This window comes from Colletotrichum abscissum (assembly GCF_030869225.1).
Source record: "Colletotrichum abscissum strain IMI 504890 chromosome Unknown Scaffold_44.1, whole genome shotgun sequence".
Taxonomy (NCBI): Eukaryota; Fungi; Ascomycota; class Sordariomycetes; order Glomerellales; family Glomerellaceae; genus Colletotrichum; species Colletotrichum abscissum.
In genome coordinates this window covers 27,975-49,901 of record NW_026850365.1, presented here as the reverse complement: position 1 = coordinate 49,901, position 21,927 = coordinate 27,975, and the positions used below count along the sequence as shown (strand labels likewise).

Below are 21,927 nucleotides of genomic sequence, written 5' to 3'. Positions count from 1 at the left end.
CCACTATGTATCATCCTTCAGCAAAGTCTGAGCAGCATGTGTGTAAGTCGTCAAGCTCAAGCCTCCGCGCGGCAGCACGAGAACTGAATCCACTAAAGTATTAGGAGACTACTGGAAATGGAGCTGGCTCGGGTTTTCGAGGTGACTCGGCAACCTGCCAACATCACGAGATTTCGAAATTCCACCATGGACGATCATGACTTCCCATTCACTCATCAAATCAAATTGATTCTACTAAGGATCAGTTCCTGGCCCGTAGTTCACGCTTTCAAATACTTTGTGCTGGTCATATTTGGTGTTTGCTTGTGCACCTACATCTTCACATCATGCCGTTTTTACCTTAGCAGCAAGAAGAACCGCCAATTTCGAGGAAATGAGCCACCTACCTTGGCATATTGGTTGCCATGGGTTGGGAATGGCATTCAGATGATCAGAGATCCTCATAAGTTCTATGAGGAAACACTGTAAGTTTATTCTTGAGTACTATATGTTGAGTATATGGCCATCATGCTGATCGACGTTACCGTAACAAAAGTGCCAAACGACCAACAAAAGGACCGGTGACTATGCGTCTAGGTCCTATTTCCATGTACCTCGTGATGGGCGCCTCGAACATTCAAGCAATCTTTCGACAGTCTAGCAGTCTTTCGTTCGAGTTTATGCAGTTGCGTATCGCACACAAGGTCAAAGGTCTTCCAGCCAGCGATGCCGCCCTTCTGGGGATGGACGACTCAGGGGCTGGTACTCTCAACCAGTCTGAGACCGGCGTTGTAGGGAAAGGGCGCATTTGGCACATACTTCATGGGATATACCTCAAGAACCTTACGGAAAAGTCAGCCGTAGACTTTCTGACGGCCAAATTTGTCTTCGAGTTTTCCGAACAGCTCAAGACTTGTCCAGAAGGCGCATCAGCCCCAGCGATTGTCGGCTTATACGACTTCCTACAGACGTACCAATTCGCTGCATCAACCATTACTTTAGTCGGTCCGCGAATTCTCCAAAAGGGCTCGTTGGAAGCCAAGACATTCTGGGACTACGATGCTGCCTTCATGACACTTATGCAGGGGCTGCCAAAGCTAGTGTGTCGCAAAGGCTGGGCAGCGCGCGACCGCACTCTTGAAGCCACCAAAGACTGGCTGGCGGCAGCAACTGCTGGTTGTCCCCCAGACAGCGATGCTGATTGGGAAGAGAACTTTGGTCACAGGCTTGTGCGTGAGCGAAATGCTGCACTTATTGATTACGGTATCAGCTTCGAAGGACGTGCAGCAATGCATATGGGCCTCATTTGGGCGTGAGTGGTGTCTCTTCCTATCTCTCCTGACCCCCGATATTTTCCTGTTGTTTTCTCCCATGGCCATCTGCTAACTTCTGCCGTTGAACAGCATCAATGCTAACGCCGTTCCCATGACCGCATACATGTTATTCGAGATGGTCCGAGACCCGCAACTCCTCTCAAGAATCCGCGCCGAGGTGAAGACCGCCATGGTTGTCGGTACGAATATGACATCAGTACTCGATATCGATATCACAAAGCTAGCGGCTCTGCCTTTGCTGAACTCCGTATACAACGAATGCCTGCGTCTGCGCTCGAGCATCCCCATCTCGCGGCGTCTGCGGCAAGACATCGAGATTGACGGATATACGCTCAAGAAGGACAACTTCATCCTAGCACCCAGTTGGCTATCACACATCGACGAGGCAGTATGGGCGTTCCCAGGCCACCCGGCACGCGACTTTTGGGCCGAGCGTTTCTTGCAGCCAGAAATGCGCAAAGTCAAGCTGGGTGACTACTGTCCGTATGGTGGTGGGAGCGTCATCTGCCCTGGGAGATTCTTCGCCAAGCATGAGATTCTAGCGGCGGTTGCGATGATGGTCACCACTTTCGACATGGAGTTTGTGCGCTGGTCGCGTTTAGATGGTTCACCAGCGAGCAGAGGTCCGGGCATGGAGGGGGCGGAGTGTCGAGGTGTCGTAAGTCTTGACAGAGATGCTACGGTGAAGATCCAGAAGCGGAAGCTGGTATAAAAGGCATGTCGTATTACTTAAGTGTAAACAGTCGGCTATCTGATTATTGAACATACATGTATTCTCTTGATCTAGAATCTGAACCACCAAAATGCAGTGCGACTTAATTCATTGTCCGCCGATGCATCGTCTGATGCCTCAAAGATACGAGATGGCAGATATGATTGCGATCGAAGTACGCACAGGGTTGACCCTTGTTCCCGTGACTCCTCAGTTTCAATTATCTTCGCCCATGTATCATCTTCCATCTTCTTGTGAGAAAACAGCACATCAAACAAACTTTGGAATGCTCTGATGATTTAAGGTTACGGCAGTCCTAGCGTCCGGCTGTCTCAGCTTCTTACATTACCATCCGGTCACGACCAACAGATCGTCGACTCCATGAGCTTAAATGCTAGCAAACTCCCATGACCCTCTTCTACGGATGAACATATGGGATCGATACGTTGTATCATTTGCTCTAGCACTCACCTTCTTTACTTGGAATTCGTGGCAAGATGGCCCGAAATATCTTCAATCGCAACGCCAAACATGCACAGGCGCAAGCGGCCCGGTCTGAGGCCCCTGAATTCGAACCAGTTACGTGGTGGAAGGACCCTGGACTGAGGAAGTTGTACTTCTGGTGTGGTGTCTTGATGATGATGTCTGCATCGACAGGCTTCGATGCGTAAGCTCCTTCTCTTGCACATGGAGTCCAAAACACCAGTGCACAACAAGATACTCATGACGAAGGGATGCAGGAAGCTTATGAACACTTCACAAGTCATGGATCAGTGGCAAAGTTCCTTCAATCATCCTGCAGGGGGAAGACTCGGCCTCATCGTTGCCATTCTCGATGTCGGATCTCTTTCCAGTTTCTGGATGGTGTGAGTGTGACCACAAGACTCAAGCTGCGGTCCAGTGTGAGACTTCTGCTAAACCCAGATTCACATAGCCCATATTTTGCAGACAAGTACGGCCGAAAAATGCCCATCATTATCGGTTGCGTCATAGAGACCATCGGCGCTTTCATAGGAGCTTTATCAAACAGCGAAGGGAGTAAGTCAGCCTTTTGAGTCGCAGGTTTTGTTGAGTAGTCCGGGTATTGATCCTTGCATGAAGTGTATATGGCCGGACGCTTCATTCTCGGCTTCGGAAGCTCATTCAACGGCGCCGGTCTCCTGATAGCCGAGATCGCGCACCCTCAGCACCGGGCCAAGATCTCTGCCATCGTCAACTGCATGTACGGAGTCGGATCGACCAGCTGTTCCTGGCTAGCCCTAGCGACTATCCGGATCATGGGCGACTGGTCGTGGAGATCGCTCACCATACTTCAGGCGTTCCCCGGCATCTTGGTTCTCTCGCTCATCTACTGGATCCCGGAGTCACCTCGCTGGCTAGTTGCCAAGGAGCGTTACGAGGACGCTGAAAACATGCTATCCACGTACCACGGCAATGGGGATAAGACAAATGAGACAGTGGTATTTGAGTTTCGAGAGATGAAACAGACTTTGGCTCTTGAGTTCCAGGATAAAAAGTCCAGCAGCTACTTCGACTTTGTTCGGACTGCGGGCAATAGGTATAGGGTTGTTTTGTTGATCTCATTGGCGATGGTGTCTCAGTACAGCGGCACAAATCTCTTCTCCAACTACGCCAATAAGATTTACGAGGGTGCTGGCATTCGCGATCAGACAAACAAGGTTCTGGTGAGTATCTATCTACCTCACTGATCATAAACCTCCATCTTGAAGCATTCTGACGGCTCATTTCCAAACCCAACAGCTCAGTGGCGGCCAGACACTCTTGTCTCTCGTCGTCTCGGTATCCTTCTCATTGTGCATAGACCGATTTGGTAGAAGACCACTATTCCTCACAGCCACCACGGGAATGGTGCTTATGTACATGGGATGGACCATCATTAGCTCCCAGTTCGAGCGTACTCACGACCTTGCCCGATTTGGCTACCCCCAAATCGCCTTCATCTGGCTCTTCAGTCTCTCGTATCAGATCGCGTGGACCGGGGTCATGGCAGCCTACGCATTGGAGATCATGCCATACAGTCTCAGGGCGAAGGCCGGCGTCATATCAACCATTTTTGTCAAGGGGTTGATCGTCCTAGGAAGGTGAGATCACATAATGAGTAAGGCTCCCAAGCTCATGTTCAATGCTGATATGCGACGCGTTCTTCAGCTATACCAACCCCATTGCTTGGGATAAGTTCACAGCAGCCGGTCATGCATGGACACTGGCCATGTTCTACACTGTAAGTGATCCTCGCCTTGTGGTTAGCTCCATAAGTGCCTCAACTGATCCGTCTGTAAGATCCTGGACTTTTGCTATCTCTTGTTCGTGTATTTCTTCTACCCAGAAACAAAGAATCTCACTTTGGAAGAAGTCGCCATAGTCTTCGACGGCGATGAGGCAAAGGTTGCAAGGATGGACATGGAGGACGTCAAGAATCAGGTGGGAGAAGAAAAGAAAAGGCAGAGTCACGTCGAAGTCATCGCCCTCTGATGGATCAACAAATATGAGAAAGGTTTCCTAAAGTAGGAGGTGCCACAGTCATTTTGTGCACCACGGTCAGCGAAAGGGTCCGAGATCTTTAGGAATCGAGGAAACTGAACAAAGAGCCAAACTAGCCGACTTAGCCCAAGCGTAAAATTACACTACGGCCATAAGAGCAAAAGATAGCTTAGAGCTCGCAACGGGCATTACGTCCCTTACTAGTAACATTCCTCGATCCGGTCTAGGCCTGCCTGTGATGGTTCGGGCCGTGGCCTGGACTCACAGCAAGATGGACTACTCGCATAACTCCGAGGAATGTGCCGACCTCTGCGAGGTGACGAAGGACCCTTAATCACAGCATCGCAAAAGGAAAGACGTCTTCCTTAGCCTCGATTTTCGATTACCTAACCGCTCGGGAACCCGATAGCCGAGGAAGCCATTCCTCCGTCACACAATAACCGTGCAACCGCAAACGACCTTGCGAGTACCTCGCTCGCGTTCGTACACAGTACGAAGAAGTCGTGGTCCTCGATCCATTGCTGAAAGAGCTAGAAGAGTCCTGCCTCGATGAGCTGTGCCACTCTTTTTGCAATGTTAGTATGTGAAAAGTTCATATTGGGGAAGGATTTTCAATTTTTCATTGAAAGTCATTACAATGGCGTGGTTAAAGCCTAGGCTGTGTGACGTTGGTCCGCTATTTTATCTTCTTAATTTTATTCTTTCTCTTAGAGAGACTCCTGTCAGGTAAATTACTTATGCGAGCCGAATGGTTCATTCCCCTCGTGGTATGTGATCCCAAGCGGCGTCAACCTTGATAGTTCTAGCCTCCAAAAACTACCTTCCTCCTTTTAGTGACACGTAGATGTCTCCTTATATTCACTACACCTCTCTATCTACTGGATTTAGGGCTGCTTCATCTCAAATCCATCCTTTATGTGTACTGGTAATAACAACCTATCCGTCCTGGCGAAATCAGACCGGGTCTCTTCACTCAACTAAATGCTATTAACCATACTAACGTTAAGCCCTTCTGTATAGCTAGATCCTAAGTACCTTATTATCGAAAAAAGTTAATTCTTTCTAAGTTATAAGTATAAGAATATAGTTTTAATAAAACAATATAATACTTACTTAATATTTAAATTAAAATACTTTTTTAAGCTTATTATAAAAAAAATAACTATATTACTAATTATTTATTATTAAGGTTTATAAGTAGTATTATAATTTTAATTATAATAGTTTTATTTATAATAAATAAAAAGTCTAATTATAAGTCTTTTAAAAGCCTATATTTAAGAGCTATAAGAGTCTCTAAGTTAAGTTAAAATACTTATTAAAATATTAATAATTAAACTAACTTTATAATAATAACTTTAATAAAAAACTAAAAAATAAACTAAAAAATAATAGTAAAATTCTTATTAATATTAAGTATAATTTATAAAGTATAATAATATAATTATAAAGTATTATTAATATATTTTATATTAAAAAGGGTATTATTAATATTAATAAAACGGATAAAATTATATTAATATAGTATTTTAATTTTCTTTTATAGCTTAAGGATTATTATTTTAAATAATATTAAAAGTTTATTAAAAAGCTTTTTTAAGTATTTTAATATATTTATTATTATTTTTATAATAATAAGACTTTTAGTACTTATATATAAATATAAGTTATTTATTTTTAAATAGTAATATTAGTTTATTAATAAGTTATTAAAATTATAATTTTAATAATCCCTTAACGAGGGAGAGAGTAGAATAGAAAAAAGGATAGGTAATTTATAAAAAAAGTTAAAGTTAAATAGTACGGAATTCGAGGGTAGGGTAGCGTCTATATATACTATAGTAATCCTCTAGTAATATAAAACGATGGAGTTAAACAGTGGTATAGCTAGATCCGAACTTCATTCGAGACGTCCTCTTGATTTATAAGAACTGAGACAGCGACCATGGTTCGATGACACCGGAGGAGCACATCATGGCTGAGGAAGTCTTGCGAGCTAAAGACAAAAGTAGACTTGAGGGCTTCTGGTGGACAGTGGCTTATGAGGATGGCACCTGCGTTTTGGGTTGATTCGCATCTAAGCTTCGAATCAAGACTCTTGAAACGTCGGAATTAAACCCTGTTTGGAGAGATGTTTGCAGGGGATCTGCACTGATCTATCAAAACATGAGATTGCCTGAGCAGAAGCTGAATCTTGGAACCTAGTACGATTGGTCGCTTCTTGTTGGGACTATTGAAAATCCCGCAGGGTGAGGTGTATTCAATGTCCTCGGGTTATACAACATGTAGTTTGTGCTGCAGAGGCATGGGACTAATTTGTAAGGTGGTTAAACGTGTCGGTCTTGCATTGGGTCGAGTGCTAGCATCATGGACCCACAACTCCTGGTTCGGACGCAGCCTGATCTTGGCCAATGCGAGTTCACCCAATGTATATGGCACCTCATGCAGTTCATCATATCAAAAGTAAACACCTGACTGGTTAAAACGTTGTGAAAGCTTACGGGAGAAGAGTTGGCGAGCCGGATTTGAAATGATTTGACTTGACTGGGAAAAGGAACCAGCTGCTTGGTTGCCTTTCAAAGGTATAAAGCTGCTCTCCTTCCACATATTGCCGAGGCAGCATGAAGGCCAAGAATTTGGTACACTTATCTCTCGGGTTGTGTTGACTCGTTAGACCTATCTGGCTATCTCTCATAAGTCGTCCGCGTCTTCCTTCACAACTTTCAACATGTCCCGTTCACAGGCCAGAGACAAGGACAGACAAGCCTTTTTAAGTGATATACGCCGTGGGCACCGTCCTATCACCATATATCGTCACGGCTTAGGGGATCAATCAAGATCACCCAGCCGTAGTCGGAACACAGGGCACCAGTGCGGTTCTGGCACATCTGGGTCCATTTCCCCTGTATCTGAATACCACGACGCACCATCGTCACCGCTTCCCTCAAGCGACGAGGAGTTGGAACGGATTGTGCCGGAACCTCAAGCGAACGATGCAGGTTCCCATCAAGATCGCAAGCTCAAAGTCCGTGTTCACTTCGATCAGTGCCCTGAAGAGAGTGATTACGAGAGGCGACCTGAGCTTTATCGCAGCAACGAAAGGAACCGGAACCCCGCCAGAGTCTTTTCTCGCCATGTCGATGACAAAGCTTATATTAGAAATGAGGATTACTCCAGCGACGAAAATGACGTGAGGCCTGCTGGCCATACCGAAGACAGAACCCATGTTAGACATGAAGATGACCACAAAGACGAAAAGAGCCTGAGAAAACTCATCGAAGGTTATGAGAAGAAGCGACTTTTCATCTGCTGTGATGGCACGTGGCAGAATGCTTCAGGCACGATGACACCCTTGACAAATGTCGCGAAGCTTGCGCGAGCCGTCGACCGATTGGGCCGCGACACCAACATGCTGGTGGAGGGAGCAGAACTATACAGAGAGCATGGAGAACAGGAAAATACTTATGTCGGTCTTGTTCGGCAAATCGTCTACTACTCTAGTGGTATAGGCGGTCAAACCGCGCTCAATATCGAACGTGGCTTTTCCGGGCTCACAGGAAAAGGTACCGTCTCTATCAAAATAGCCTGTGGTGCGAATCGAGTATGCTGATTTCCCTCGAGGGCTGACATCGAACATCCTCAACGCCTACTGCTTCATTTGTAACAACTTCAACTTTGCATCGGGGTTGGACGAAATCATCCTTACCGGATTTTCTCGAGGCGCCTTTACAGTCCGATGCCTGGCTAACTTTATCGACAAGGTTGGACTATTGCGCCGTAAAGGGCTTCCGTTCCTCCGAACTCTTTTCAAGTCATGGAAGAAATGGGGCAGGGCTGACGGTGACAAGAAAGTAAAACTGGGGAGAGACTTAACCCAGAAGTTGACAGCCCTCGCCAGTCTCCGGAAAACGACGAAAATTAAGGTTCTTGCTGAATGGGACTCCGTGAGCGCTATTGGAAGTCCAGTCAGGCTATGGCCAGAGAGATTTTCGTTCGTCAACAAAGAAGTGCCGGGGAGTGTCGAGAATGCCATTTTTGCGTTAGCTCTGGATGAGAAACGCAGAAGCTTCGAGCCGAGGCAGTGGACCGCGAGTGCTAACGATTCTACGAAGATATTTCAGTGCGCGTTTGCTGGCTGTCACTCAGATATCGGAGGCGGAAATTTTGATGTTGGCCTTTCTACGGTCTCCCTTATTTGGGTGGTGGCCAAAATCAAAGAAAACACTCGGGCGAAGTTTGATGAGGAAGCCCTGTTTCAATTTATGTTCCCAGTTCGGCCTGGACGCTCCTTTCTAGGTCGAGGAAGAAAAGCCGCGCCTGGAACGTCCAGGTTTCCGGCAATACAAAAGCCACGCATAGAACTTAAACACTTTTCGGGAACTACAGGTAAGATTGTTAGTCTATAACTGAACAAGCACGCTAACTTTCATTCCAGGATTAATTCAAGAGTCTTTGACCGGCTTGTGGAGAATTCCTTGGGCGTTGTCTCTCGGCGCGCTACATGGGAAACGTGATAAAATTCTCCCTAGGGGCGAAGATCGATTCAAATTGCGAGTCCATTTCACGGTGGCGCTTCTGCGCCAAAATTCTAATTGCAGAGTAACCAAGAGATATTTGTACGTAGATGGGAAGGCGCGTTGGGAGGCGAAGAAGGACCACAATGTTGTCCTTGAAGAGGCTACCATATTGGGGGATGAGCATCGGCTTTTTCGAATGTGGATAGAACTATCGGAAGGATTCGCACGTCTAGCAAAAGACGGCGAACCTCTGAGGGATCCGCCGGGGAATTCGCCAAGAGATCTGCTGGGAGATCCAGGAGATGCTGATGTTAACTGGACACAAGTGGCTCGAGGTTTGAATTGGACGGAGCCGGATGGAAGGACTGAGGCTGGCGCACTGATTGCTAAAATCTCTGGCAAGCTTGGAGCAAACTCGCCGGACTTAGCGATCGATAGTGACTCTGTCAATCAATGGAAGCGTGAGAAGTCGCGTGCGATTGTCGTTAATAGGCGATCTGACTCACGGCGCGAGGATCTAGAAAGAATATATATTTAGTCAGAAGTATCTTAATTCTTATAAACAAGACTTTTAGAGAGTTATATTACTTATTTAGTTTTTCATAGAATATATTTCTTGAATTAGAATAATTTACGTATTTTCATTAGTTAGTTATAATAAATATAGTAATAAATACCAAATCGATAAGTATTGAATAAGTAGCGTTATAATTTTAAATAGCTTTTTAAAAATTATATTTATTAGTTATTAAACAGATAAAACTTTAATAACTAACTATTTATTTTAATCTTCTGCCTTTATTAACTACTCAGGAGTTCTTAATATCGATTATATAGTATCAATCTATAGTATTAACAAATACTCCTACTGTCTCAATAGACTATTTTATTAGATTTCTTTTTACTTTTTTAACTTTCCCTCTTGTAAAGTTCACAACTACGTAATAATAAACTATAGTTATAATAAAAGGAGTTCTTAATAAGAATATTAAAAATAATTATAAATTTTAATATTTAATTAATTATTATATAAGCTATAAAAACCTATTTTCGAGCTCAATTAAAGTTTATTTAAATATAAACTTTTTTAATACATCTTATAATTCTTTTATTTATAATTATTTAACTCTTTATTTAATAGTTATTTATTTAATTTATATAAAGATTTATTTTTATTTTTTTCATTAGTATTTGTGTTTTATTTTGTTATATAATTATAATTATATAATTTATCTATAATTCTTTTATCTTGAGAGGAGTCACCCTAAGTTTGTCTTTATATATATAGTAAAGTAGCCGCCGTAGGTTCTGTGGGGCAGGCCCTAGCCTTATTATATGTATTAGGTCGTAACACTAATAGGCCAGCCTCTGGGTTATACACGTTAGGTCGTAACAGGTCTTCTCTATACTAAACACTATAAAAATCCTCTGGTGTTGAGCGCCCTCTTGGGTTGAATCCCCTGCCCTGTCCCGCCATCTCATCCTCCGCCCGTACGAAAAAACTTCCACTAATATCCAGATCCCAAGCCTCAAGCCACCATCACGCCCATCATCACTGTTCTGACATTGGTCAGCTGCAGTCAAGTGTGGTCACACACTAACGCTGAACCGAAAAACACAGGTGGGCCCCGCATTATAAGCATAGCTCTTTGACGACGCCGTCCGAAAGCAGCCCGCCCGCGTCCGCTCCCTCCGCCCCGTCACACCCGGAAACGGCGCTGCAGGCTCTCTCACAGGAAGGGAGGACCGGTTCGGTCACTGGTTTCCCTGCTCGCCTCTTGCGTAGCAGGCCAATCATTTTCCTCTTTCCTCGCAGAACTGTTGCGATGCGGGTTTAGCTCCGTGGCTTGAGGCTCCCGAGATTCGGGTTAGTCGGTGTCTGCCTCTGGTCGAGATCTACCCTTCCAGAGGCGGCGGCGGTGAGACATTCTCTTAGCGAGGAGGACATGTCTCGGATAGACTTGTCTTGGGCGGGCCAGATTTCGTCAACGGAGGAGGTTGAGCTGAAGAAGAGGAAAAGCGGAGGGACGAGTTGTGTGACATCAAATGGCGAGGATGTTGGCTGAGGTTAGATGGGAATAAATACAGACGTTGCGGCCTCCTTCGGTCTAGGAGAACTCCCAGCCCTCAAGCAATTCAGCAACAGCCTTGGACAAGCATTAATAAAGATACTCTCGCCTGTGCCCCCTTCACCTTACCCAGGACAACATCCATCTCACTTACTCACATAACATCAACCTCACAAACACACCACAATGCGTTTCTCCTCCCTCCTCGCCGGGTTCGCCGCCCTCTCGGTATCCTCAGCAACCCCAGTGCCACTCAGCTTCCTCCCCTTCGGCAACCTCCCCTCCCAATCAAGCACCGGCGCAAGCATCATCGCCAACCTCGACACCCTCCAAGGCTCCATCCTCAAGCTGACAACAACCCTCAACGGCCTCGACTACACCACCGGCAACACCCTCAGCGTCGCCAACATCCTCAAGCTCCCCGCGGTCCTCCTAAACACAATCGGCCTCAACTCGGCCTCCTCCTCCACCTTGCTCGACGCAAAGGCCCTCACCCTGGCCCTCAACTCGACCGACTCGACCGCCATCGTCAACAAGCTCACAAACGAAATCCAGCCTGCGCTCAAGACGGTCACGGATCTGTTGAGCAAGGCAAAGACATCTGGCGTTGTCGCGTCGTTGGCTCCGCTTGGTCAGACCGATTACCTCAAGCTGATCTCGACGAATCTCGGTGGTCTCGGGGCTGCTCTCTCGCCTTACATCGACACTGCCTCGCAGTCTGGTTTGACCGGCGTGACTGCCACCCTCAGCAACCTATTGAAAGCCACCGTAAACGTCTACACTTCTTGAGCTTTACTCGGAATGGGTGAGGGCAACGGTCGGTATTCGAGACATGGATATGAATATTGGACTTGAACGGATAATGATTGGCCACGGCTGGGAGAAATGAGATTGAACAATGTAGGACTTAGCCAGCATCTTTAATATTGTGTTATGCTTCGATTATCTTCATGACCGGGTTTACGATTCCGCCAGTACACCTTTTAATTCAATCATCTTCGCTTCATGTCTCAGTACGACTTAGCTACCACATATCCTTCTTCTGGAAACATACTTCGATATCGTACCTCTTACGTGCGGCTTTCTTTGTCACTGCACCCTAGGCTAAAATATCTCATTCCCACTGTCCTACCTGCTGCCCGGATACGTCCAGGGGTTCATACATGTTAAAGATAGATCAAGCATTTTATTAAGCTCTATGTTCAATTTCGGAAAATACGCCACGAGGGAAATAGCCAAGATGAAAATATTATCCCAACAACACAAGATCGCCATCTGCTATGCCGTCAATAGAGATGCGATGCTACAAATGAGGCCGAACAATACTTACTTATCGTCAGTTCGCGACGAAGGAGAACAGCATCGAGACACTCAAGCGAGCATGGCAAAAGTTCAAGTTTGACACTGACAGGGACAGAAGAACACTGACAAGTTCGTCGTACTGAACACCCAGGACATGATGTCTAAGAAGAAATCCTGTAATTCCGGGCATCAGTGCCATACTTTGCCTCAGCGGACAACATCAAATGATTCTGATATCTCTCCTAGAAGCGTCGAGGTTACAGTTGCGACAGATCTAGTTAAAAAGCATTCACTACACTTCCCGGTTCTACAATCTCAGGGATCATGCCATCGTGTTTACATGCATCTTTCCGTAAAACTTCTACCAACCATGGAGTCCAGTCCGCCCAGCTCATCAGCAGCCGCACCATCATCGTCCCGGTAGTTGCTCTACTTCATCGCAAGCCCCGAGGTCGAGGCCAGAGTCGGAACGGCACCGAGAACACCCGCACGCCATGCTCCTTACTCGAACTTTGCTCAGACTCGATATATCCAAGAGCCAGGTGACATAGACTGAGGCAGGTGCAGTCCGAATCGGCAGCACCGAATGAGTTGATCGTTCCAAAGCCAGGGAAGATACAGCAAATTGATCCATTGCTTCTTTGGCCTATCTCCGCCGCTGATCGGCCAAGATGTTCGCAAGAGCCCCATTCGCCGTCGTCACAATCACATCACGGATCATGCAGTACCAAACTCTATGCCAGATCTTTAAAACAATAGTATCTGTTCAACACCGAGATAGGTACATTTACGGTCACTGAGGATACAGGCAAATCTCGCGATGCGGATCTGTGAGTCAAGTACGCGCACGATTCAGGTACCAGTATGCGTACAAGTTCGCATGTACCCATATCTGCTTTAGTCCTGTGCCCGAATCTCAGCATTTACATTGGGGCGTGATAGAAGATTAAAGTGAAGCGGACGGCATCTGGGGCTGATAGCGGAGGCGTTCATCTCGGAAGCATTCCGTTGCCCAACAGAGTTAATGCGCCCTGTAGGGCTGGCACTTGAAGGAATTTCCAGATATCATGGTCAGTGTGATGGACTAACTCGGTTCACCCACATCCCGCGACAAATAGCCTGCGAGGCACGGCTGGGTGAAGAGCAGAAATTGAGTCAAACCCACTGCTCAACATTGATGTATCATCCGTATCTGCTTTGATGCTCCATAGCAACAAGCTATATTCGAACCATGGTAACTCGCTGTGTTCTGGCAGAAAAATGGCGCGATAGTTGCAAAAGGACTTAATCCTGCAAAATTCCGAGCGATTACATTCCGATTTGCTCGACGGGCCATATCAGTGCGTGCCAAGACTTGCGGTGGGTGTTTGGACAAGGCACATGATTCGACTTCCCGGAGTCATCCAGGATGACAAATTTCGGGCAGCAATTATGCTCAGTATCTCACGGAAATGCTCAACAAAAGTCAAACGACTGATCCTACCTATCTGTACCTTGAGATCGCTGGATCTCAGGCTGTAGCACTTAAGCTGAGGTCGTAGAAGTTGTTCAAGACAACTCCGCGCTTCCGATTTCGCTTCTACGGTGAAACGATGGTGAGTATATGAACCGAGAACGAGGTAGACAATACCAAGTAGCAAAATCCGTTTGTCCAATTACCTGGGATCAGGTACGGACGAGCAGAACACTTCGGAAGCTCGGGATAACTCCGCGATGAAAGCGAGGGGTTGGGAAAATGCCTGCCGTTGCCAGCGCCTGAGGTTCCTGGTCTGGACCTTAAGCTTAATCGAGTGAACCGGGCTATCTCGGGGGTATTGGTCCATGGTCCGGTCAGCTCCCACGACGAGCACCATTGCTGGCGAGCAAGGCATCGAACCAGGAATCAGATTAGGGTTGGGTCGGCGGCTGGGCAACAGAAAGACAAGCAGCGCTCGCGCACACAAGGTTCATTCTGATGTTGGTATACCATTTAGAGGTGGACGTGGAAAGCGATCAAGTGCCGGTGTGGTGCCCGGATTCCTGTGCGTCGTTGCGCTGGTCGTAGCATTTCTTGGCGCGCGGGGCAGTGGTATGTTTAGTTCTACGCTGCTGCAAAAAGGTTGCAATACAAGTACACATCATTGGCGGTGGAAGGGTGTTTGCCTGCTGAATCGTTTCACTAATAGTCCCAAAACTTTTCAATGCCTTCTTTCTCGCCAGCCGCATGGAGCTTGAGACGTGAGCTTGTTGGCCTGCTTGCGATCGCTGCTCGCTCATATTGGTAACGGGACAGAAATGAACCATTTCGTCATTGTGGGTGGCAGGGGACGTGCTCCGACCCGATCACCTGGGGAGGCGGTAAATTCGACAACGGGTTGTGGGTAATGAGATTGGGTGTTCCGCACCGATGCTATCATCATGGCAGCATTGCAAGCGAGGTCGGGATGCCATTGAATGCCACGCCCAAGCCCGTTGGATCGGCAGGTGCCTGTGATGAGGAACCGCGACCTTGTGCCTGTGGTACTGCAGACAGCGCCGGCCTCATTTGAACGTCAACCGGAGCCGTGGAGGGGTACTCGGAGGCCCGAGTCAGGGGAGGGCATGGGGCCCGAAATCGAGCATCTGGAACCTCTCGAGGCAGCGAGACGGAACGACAAGACGGTCAAGACGGTGGCCAGAGGGGGGGATCCATCGGCGACAAATGCAGCAGAGCTTGGCTCAAACGCCCAGAAATCGAGAGTCTGGCTGGACGTATCCATACGGAGTCTGAGAGAGGATTCGAGGAATACGTGGAGATGTTGGGAGAGTGCCACAGTGCTGGGCAGAAGTCTTGGCCTTTGGAGGAGACGGCGTGCCCGAGAGAGGAGTGACCTTTGAAGCGGAGGCCTCTGGCGGAGACGCAGGAAGATCTTGCACGCTTCCTGGAGGGCCCAACCCCCGCTTTTCCTTTCCATCCGGTGGCTCTCTTGCGATCTTGGCGGAATGGTTGACCTTGAACCTTGGCGGAGAGTCGCAGACCTGTCCAGTGCGAGAATGTTGCACACCACTGCAACCTGTGACCTGCGTCTGCATCCTGCTGCAGCGCTTTGTTCCGTTTTCGACAATGGTCTTCCTGAGGCCTATGGCCAATTCGCTGCACCTCCCCATCCCTTGCCTGGCTCGACACAGGAGCGGAAGGTTTCCAGCGAATGGCCTGTCTATCCTCGCTGACCCGGCGGCACAACCTCTGATTTTGTGGATTGTAGGGTCCACCGATCCATGACGAGAACGAAGAGCCTGAGGGGTCGTGGGGAAGAGATATACACCGCGCACCATGGTGAGAGACTCCGATAGACGGCCGGGTAAAGACCGACCTGCTGACATTTGCCGGTCCCCTCAGGCGTGGGCAGCGCAGCGGAACCGACGGAATCTCAAGCTTTCAGGAGTTGTGAGTGACGAGTAGCCAATTCTCTGCTACAAACCCAAAGAGCTCGTCAGTTGGTGTTTGATTGAAGGCATAACAAATTGTGCCATCTGGGCCGGTACGTGACAAAGTGCTGAAATCATGGCGTTTGAGCCACAAAAGAAAAAGAAGAATATCAATCATTCTGTGGCAGGCAATGCAGCAGAGCCGGCCAGGCTCTCGTCAACAAAACGTTCTTCTTCTCCGCTTGGCAGGCATGTCTAAGACGTTGAGTAAAGGTGCTGATGATGGACACCACCCCGACCTCTTGCGCCTCTCTGGTGCCACACCCACAGCATCTAGTGTGCTAGTGTAGGTTATGTGCCTTGCTGACTCTCCACCGCTTTGTGAGGTGACAGTCACAGAGAGATTTGCAAGAAAGCATCGTGCTACGGGATAGGGTGTTATCGATTATCGTGGTATCACTAGGTAGTATCCGTGCTGGTGCGAATAACATGGTGTTTGGGCGTGGCGTGGTGTCTAAAGGAGCCGCAAGAGCCTGAATGGACGTCTTCGAGGGCGAGCAATCCAAGCGCATGCGCGATGGCTCTCGTGCTTGGCGGCTTTCTTGGGCAAATTGACCGTATTTGTAGGTATCTGCAAGCGTATCCGAACTCTGAACTCCGTACGGATACACTGCGCCAGACAAACTTCGTATCGGGAACGATGGAAGAAGAGGTTCGCCGCGTGATAAACCCGAGGAACATTGAGCGCAATTTGGGTTGGTCCGCAAAAACGCCGTAACAAGTACTTTCTCAGTCTGTGGCGGCGAACCAAGTCGAAGCAACGGGGTTCGCAGCGGAGACATGGTTGACAACGGGCGGAAAAGAAGGGAATGCCTTCAATGGAAAGTCTGGAGGCGCGATATCGTCGTGTGCTCCGTAGTCCGTACTGCGTATCCATCGATCCATGATGCGTCGGTGGTTGTGCCACGGGTGCATGGCTCTGCCACACTGGGGCGGTGATCAGAGGCCTGGACAGAAAGCGATGCCGTTTGGGGCGGCGCTGGGTGGATGAGATGGAGGATGATTGGGCGGAGAGAGGTCTTGGAAGCACACGACCGGGACCCTATCGATGCGGCCCACCCCTCCTCCATCCACCTCATGGGCCATGGGTATTGCTTCTGCAGAGGCGGGACATGGGCTTGATGGTGAGCGGATTTGATGACAGACCGGGATGGAGAGCGACCTGAAGCTTCTTCCGGATGTTGGGGGCAGTGCTTGGCCCTTGAGTAGGTGGATTATGGAAGCTTTGTTGGAATTCGGGGGGACGGATATCGATCATGCTGAATGCTCGAGGCTGATTGAGTTGTGTCGGTGAGTATCAGTAAGGTATCTTAACGGGGACCGCGGAGCTCAGGATTGAGGAATTGAGGCGGAAAGATGGAAAAACAAGGTGCAAATTGACGGTGACAGCGGCAGAGAAGATCATACGCTCAGACGGCTGAAGCTTGCCAGGTACGTACCTGGAGTAGTGAACGGTCGAATGCCGGGTGTTCCTAGCCCCGGAAAGATACGTACTCCCGAGGATGCGTCCGTCTGGTGATTGGGCGGCCGTCTCCTCAGTGCGGTTCGTTGAATTTTCCCGAAAGTCAGAGGTAAGGCGGGAAAGCAGGAACGATGGAAAGTTCAAAGTACTTGACGCTACAGATCACGCCGAAAAGATACTTGCCACAAGAGGCGGGTTTGGCTATCGAATCATGACGTCCCAATTCAGCCAGCCGCTTGGCGTTGCGGGGCATGCGGTGACGCTAGTCCAATGACAACGGCCGCCTTTCCTCCTCCCCGCCGACTTCCTTCACTTCTTCCCAAGCTTCCTTCCACATTGTGTTTTGTGTCTTTGGTTTTGGGCAGTTGCATTGCTCGTTTCTTGCCATTCGAGACACCATGCCATGATAGTATACCTGGCACGTGCCTGACTACCTTAGGCATCTGACCTTAGATCAGGTACCTCGTCGATGTATTTCCCTGAGAGAAGAATATTGGGAAAGAGAGAGAGATGGAGAGAAATAAAAAAGAGCAAGAGACAGCAAAAGAAAGGCCCCCCTCCCCCCTCCTTCCTCTTGGCATGTTGGCCCTCGTGGAAGCTTGGCATTTGTTCTTGGCGCTGTGTCTGGTGGAACCCGCTTTTATCTTCGATTGATGATTGGATCATCCACTTCTCGTCATTGAAGTCTGTGGCTCCAGGTTTTTTTTCTCTTTCCCCGGCCACTTTTTTTGTGTTGCTGTTGGATGCCATGCCCAGCACAACCCAATACGGATACTCGAAAGACAGTGAGCCTATCTCTCCGTCTGTTGACGGCCGGCAGCGGTGTTCCGTTTCATCTTTTATGTACTGCACAGAAGGTACGGTACGGAGACACGCTTCAGTACCTAAGCTGGTGACGGAACAAACAAGCAAAGCCTGGCCACCTCCAATCCGTCCATTCGCCCAAAGCATAGCGAGCCGCAGCCGTTTTTCTCTTCAGATCAGGTTTTTTCCTCGGCGCCTTTGCCTACCTACTGCGCTCAGTACCATGTCTATCCATCCATGTGCCTATTCAGTACCTCAAGATGGATTAGCTTCGTTCCTGTCTGTTCCTCTTCGCATCTGCCTCCATCCTAACCTCTACCAACCTTACTACGGAGTACTTGTACGTATACTACCACAGCATGTACGGATAGTGTATCTCGAATCCTTGACGGCAAGGTCCTGGTTCTTGGTCCATGATCCATCCATCTTCCTTCGCCCTCCAATCCCAAGCCGTGCTCCCAATTTCCTATTACCCATTGACCACTTCCCCATCACATCCATCATCATCCCCATCCCCCATCCCCATTCCATCTGCCCACACACCCATTCATTTGCCGGCCTTTTCCCAGATCAGATCAACAAGAGGAACACAGTAGTACTCCGTACTGGGACACAGGATTGACAGGAAACCTGCCGATACTCTCCGCTCCCTCCCACCACCCGGCACTACCTTACTGTGGTAGAGTCCTAGACCAGCAGCAAACCACTCGCAGACGACCAGACGTCAACTCTCGTCCCAAAGAACGGGCCCTTGCAAACTCAACTCATCTCACCACCCGTCAACATCAAAGTGTCTAGACACAGACAGGAAAGGCAGATCCTGAACAGACGAAAAGCCACAGCGCCCCCGACCACCGGTGCCAACCTTCTTTCAAGCTCCAGCGACCAACAATCAGCTCTTCACTCACACTCTCTCTCTATCTCTCTCACACACAAACACACCTACCCGAACAGTAGTGGACGCCAGAGATTCCCAAGCACCAAGGTCCCCCAGCCTGCCAGCCAGCTAGCGAACCAGCCAAATTCCCTCTGATCGGACCGGGACCCCCCTCCCCCTCCTACCGTCTAGGTACACTAGTTCTACGGAGTACGCAGTGTGTACCAGGCTCCCCTCCCCTCCATCCACACCCCCCGAGCAGTTGACCGTCCCAAAAAGACGTTACTGTTGCATTGGAGGAACGGAACGAACGAACGAAAAAAAACATTTGCTCAGTGCGCTCAGCCCTTAGCCTCCGCCATTCCACCCTTTGTGACGTCGATTGGCGAAAGAAACACCACCGCTACTAGGTACCCAGCAAGCAGCACCTCACCGAGCACCTTCAATACCACCACCACCACCAACACCCACCGCCAGCTTCACCTTACCGCCAGCTCAAACCTACCTTTTCCCTCTCGACAACTTCACGACCTCTGGCAACTGTTGCTGCCAACTACAAAACCTCGAGACCGACAGGCTCCAACCTTCTTTCAGCGAAAACATACTTCCACGCGCCCAACATAGGTCCTCATACACCACCACTTGCGCCGCCCCCAATATCGACCCATTCCGAAAATCATACTGTTCGCGACGAAAACGACGACAACCTTGGTTCGAGTCTAGCCACAAACAACGACCGCTCTCCCCATCTCACCACCACGACGTCGTCGCCACCACCCCGCGACCCCTCCCCGTCGAGGGACGACGTCGCGACCGAGGATCCGGTCGACCCCAATTCGATTCCGCTCACCAACCTCCAGACTGTTGCCTCCGATCCGCCATCACGACGGCCCGACAACGCCCCGTCTCCTCGTGAGGCACCGGGTCAGCCGACGAGGACCCAGTCTCCCGAACCTGAACCCAAGGGGTCTAAACCCCTCGCATTCTCGCCCATGTCTTTTTTGACCAAGAACATTTGGCCCAACGATGGGAGGAACCGCTCTCATGTTCCGGCCATGCCGGTTTGGATCGCAGGCGTCAGGATTGCACAGCTTGTAAGGGCACTACTCCTAGCCCCAACTACATTAAAGGGAAACCGGAGTACGCGAAATGACTTGGACGAACATCACGTTGACGGTTTTGAAATCTTAGGTCCTCGCCATTGCGACGTTGGGAATAACAGTCTTTGGACTCACCACTATGCAGAAAGCCACGGGCTATCGCAGGATAACGGTATGTTCGAGAATCTCTTGGCCTCTGATCTGGCCTCTGCTTGGATCCCGCCCTTCTGGTTCACTTTTACTGACTGTTTGCGTTTTACGATGCAGTCCTTTAGCGGTACAGAGGGTTTCCGTACGTAGCACCACCATCCCCGCCTCTACCTACTCTTGTGTGCCAATACTAATGTTGCGCATAGCATTTTCATGGTTTGCTTTCGCCTGGACCTTCTCCTATTTGACATGGCTTGGCGTAGCCGTCATGTTTATTCCCGTCATGTACAACTGCTGGGTGCATCTGTAAGGAACCCCCCCGCAAACTGGGAGAAGCGCCCCTACTAACATTGTGCGCAGCGGCCTCGAGCTACTCACTGTCGTCTTCTGGTTGATTACTATGGCCCTGCTTGCTAGTCACGCAGATGATCTTGATTCCCTCGATGCCTTCATCGTGACGTTCGGTCCCAAGTACGAAGTATATTATAAGATGAACGTAGAGCCGTTTGCCGATGGCTTCGTAGCTGCTACGTTTGCCGGCACAGCTACTTCTGTCGTCAACCTTGTGCTCTTCGTTATCACCATTAGTGTCTTTGGTACGTTTTGATCTCCTAACTACTGACATGGTAGAGAGCCTTGAGGGACAAGGACCATTGACTGATTATGACAGGCCGCGCTCTTCATGCGTTACGTAAAGCAAAGTTGGAAAAGGCACCTAGCACCACCGACTCGCAAAAGACTATCCAGGCCGAAGGGGACAAGATGGTCGCTTCTCCGCAAATGACTTCCGCCGTTCCGACCTACATTCACTGGAACAACCAGTACCCGCCTCCTCAACATCCCCACGCATACGCCTACTACGGCCAGCCGTACGCACAATCACCGCACTCGCAAACGAACCCGTCTCCGCCGAACTCTGTGCCACCCCATGGCTTCCAACCGGCGTACTTTCCCGGCAGCAATTGGCCTCCGCAGCCACCTCAGCAACAACCGCCCCCCGAAGGCGGTGTCTGGCCGGCCCAGAACTACGGCATGTACCAGCAGCAGGTGCCCATTGGACCTCAGCACACGGGCCAGTCTGGCAGCATGATGGGGTCTCCTCAGTTCCCCATGGTCCAACCAATGCAGCCCAGCAAGGCGGATCTACCAGGTGTTTACCCAACACCACCACCGGGAAGCGCAACTGTAGGACCCGGATACCCGCCTCAGCAACCACCGCCTCCTCCAGCACCAGTACCCGGCACCATACACTCGCCTGTAGAGTTGAACGACGGGCGTGGCGACGAAAATATGCCGGCAGAGCTACCAAGCAACCCTCCAAGGTCGCCCAGATGAGCGAGCGTCTGCAATTTACACCAAAACGAAGAAAGCGGAATTCGCTGTGGGCAGATATAAAGGGGATACGGAGTAATGATTTTCATGGACAGGTTTTCCGGCGTTTTATTTTTTTTTCGGACAAGACACATGCATAGAGAATGGCGTTTTGGATGGTTCGGCGCAACCGGCCTTCATGCTCTGACAGCATGACTGGGGATTTGATCGTATTTACTTCTCTGCCCACCATCATTTTGGGCCAACTATCATGACGAACGGAAACGGGGCATACCGCGGCCAAAAAGCAATGGGACGGAAGGCTCCGGCTCTGGCGCATGGTTTATCATGGTTGTATTTC

The 21,927-nt window shown here is 49.1% G+C and overlaps 8 protein-coding genes across 8 annotated transcripts; 6 read left to right on the top strand and 2 right to left on the bottom strand.

The window, feature by feature from the left end:
- Window positions 1-566: 566 nt before the first annotated feature.
- Window positions 567-2,025, top strand: CABS01_13290 (uncharacterized protein; the record flags this gene model as incomplete). Its single annotated transcript, XM_060546634.1, has 2 exons — window positions 567-1,291; window positions 1,383-2,025. The coding sequence occupies 2 exons, from the start codon at window positions 567-569 to the stop codon at window positions 2,023-2,025; spliced, it is 1,368 nt and encodes a 455-aa protein (XP_060394966.1).
- A 497-nt stretch (window positions 2,026-2,522) lies between these two features.
- On the top strand, window positions 2,523-4,518 carry CABS01_13289 (uncharacterized protein; the record flags this gene model as incomplete). Its single annotated transcript, XM_060546633.1, has 7 exons — window positions 2,523-2,692; window positions 2,766-2,891; window positions 2,960-3,063; window positions 3,127-3,710; window positions 3,787-4,127; window positions 4,195-4,267; window positions 4,327-4,518. The coding sequence occupies 7 exons, from the start codon at window positions 2,523-2,525 to the stop codon at window positions 4,516-4,518; spliced, it is 1,590 nt and encodes a 529-aa protein (XP_060394965.1).
- Window positions 4,519-7,255: 2,737 nt separating this feature from the next.
- CABS01_13288 (uncharacterized protein) lies at window positions 7,256-8,137 on the top strand (the record flags this gene model as incomplete). Its single annotated transcript, XM_060546632.1, has 1 exon — window positions 7,256-8,137. One exon carries the CDS (start codon window positions 7,256-7,258, stop codon window positions 8,135-8,137), a length of 882 nt encoding a protein of 293 aa, XP_060394964.1.
- An 809-nt stretch (window positions 8,138-8,946) lies between these two features.
- Window positions 8,947-9,582, top strand: CABS01_13287 (uncharacterized protein; the record flags this gene model as incomplete). Its single annotated transcript, XM_060546631.1, has 2 exons — window positions 8,947-9,286; window positions 9,338-9,582. Coding segments are annotated over 2 exons (585 nt in total), but the record flags the coding sequence as incomplete, so codon positions are not given.
- A 1,717-nt stretch (window positions 9,583-11,299) lies between these two features.
- CABS01_13286 (uncharacterized protein) lies at window positions 11,300-11,902 on the top strand (the record flags this gene model as incomplete). The annotated part of the gene is made up of 1 exon (XM_060546630.1): window positions 11,300-11,902. The coding sequence occupies one exon, from the start codon at window positions 11,300-11,302 to the stop codon at window positions 11,900-11,902; it is 603 nt and encodes a 200-aa protein (XP_060394962.1).
- A 3,210-nt stretch (window positions 11,903-15,112) lies between these two features.
- On the bottom strand, window positions 15,113-15,757 carry CABS01_13285 (uncharacterized protein; the record flags this gene model as incomplete). The annotated part of the gene is made up of 1 exon (XM_060546629.1): window positions 15,113-15,757. One exon carries the CDS (start codon window positions 15,755-15,757, stop codon window positions 15,113-15,115), a length of 645 nt encoding a protein of 214 aa, XP_060394961.1.
- Window positions 15,758-16,677: 920 nt separating this feature from the next.
- Window positions 16,678-17,058, bottom strand: CABS01_13284 (uncharacterized protein; the record flags this gene model as incomplete). The annotated part of the gene is made up of 1 exon (XM_060546628.1): window positions 16,678-17,058. A coding segment is annotated over one exon (381 nt), but the record flags the coding sequence as incomplete, so codon positions are not given.
- A 2,357-nt stretch (window positions 17,059-19,415) lies between these two features.
- CABS01_13283 (uncharacterized protein) lies at window positions 19,416-21,590 on the top strand (the record flags this gene model as incomplete). The annotated part of the gene is made up of 6 exons (XM_060546627.1): window positions 19,416-20,099; window positions 20,197-20,277; window positions 20,373-20,397; window positions 20,462-20,561; window positions 20,616-20,851; window positions 20,926-21,590. Coding segments are annotated over 6 exons (1,791 nt in total), but the record flags the coding sequence as incomplete, so codon positions are not given.
- Window positions 21,591-21,927: the final 337 nt, after the last annotated feature.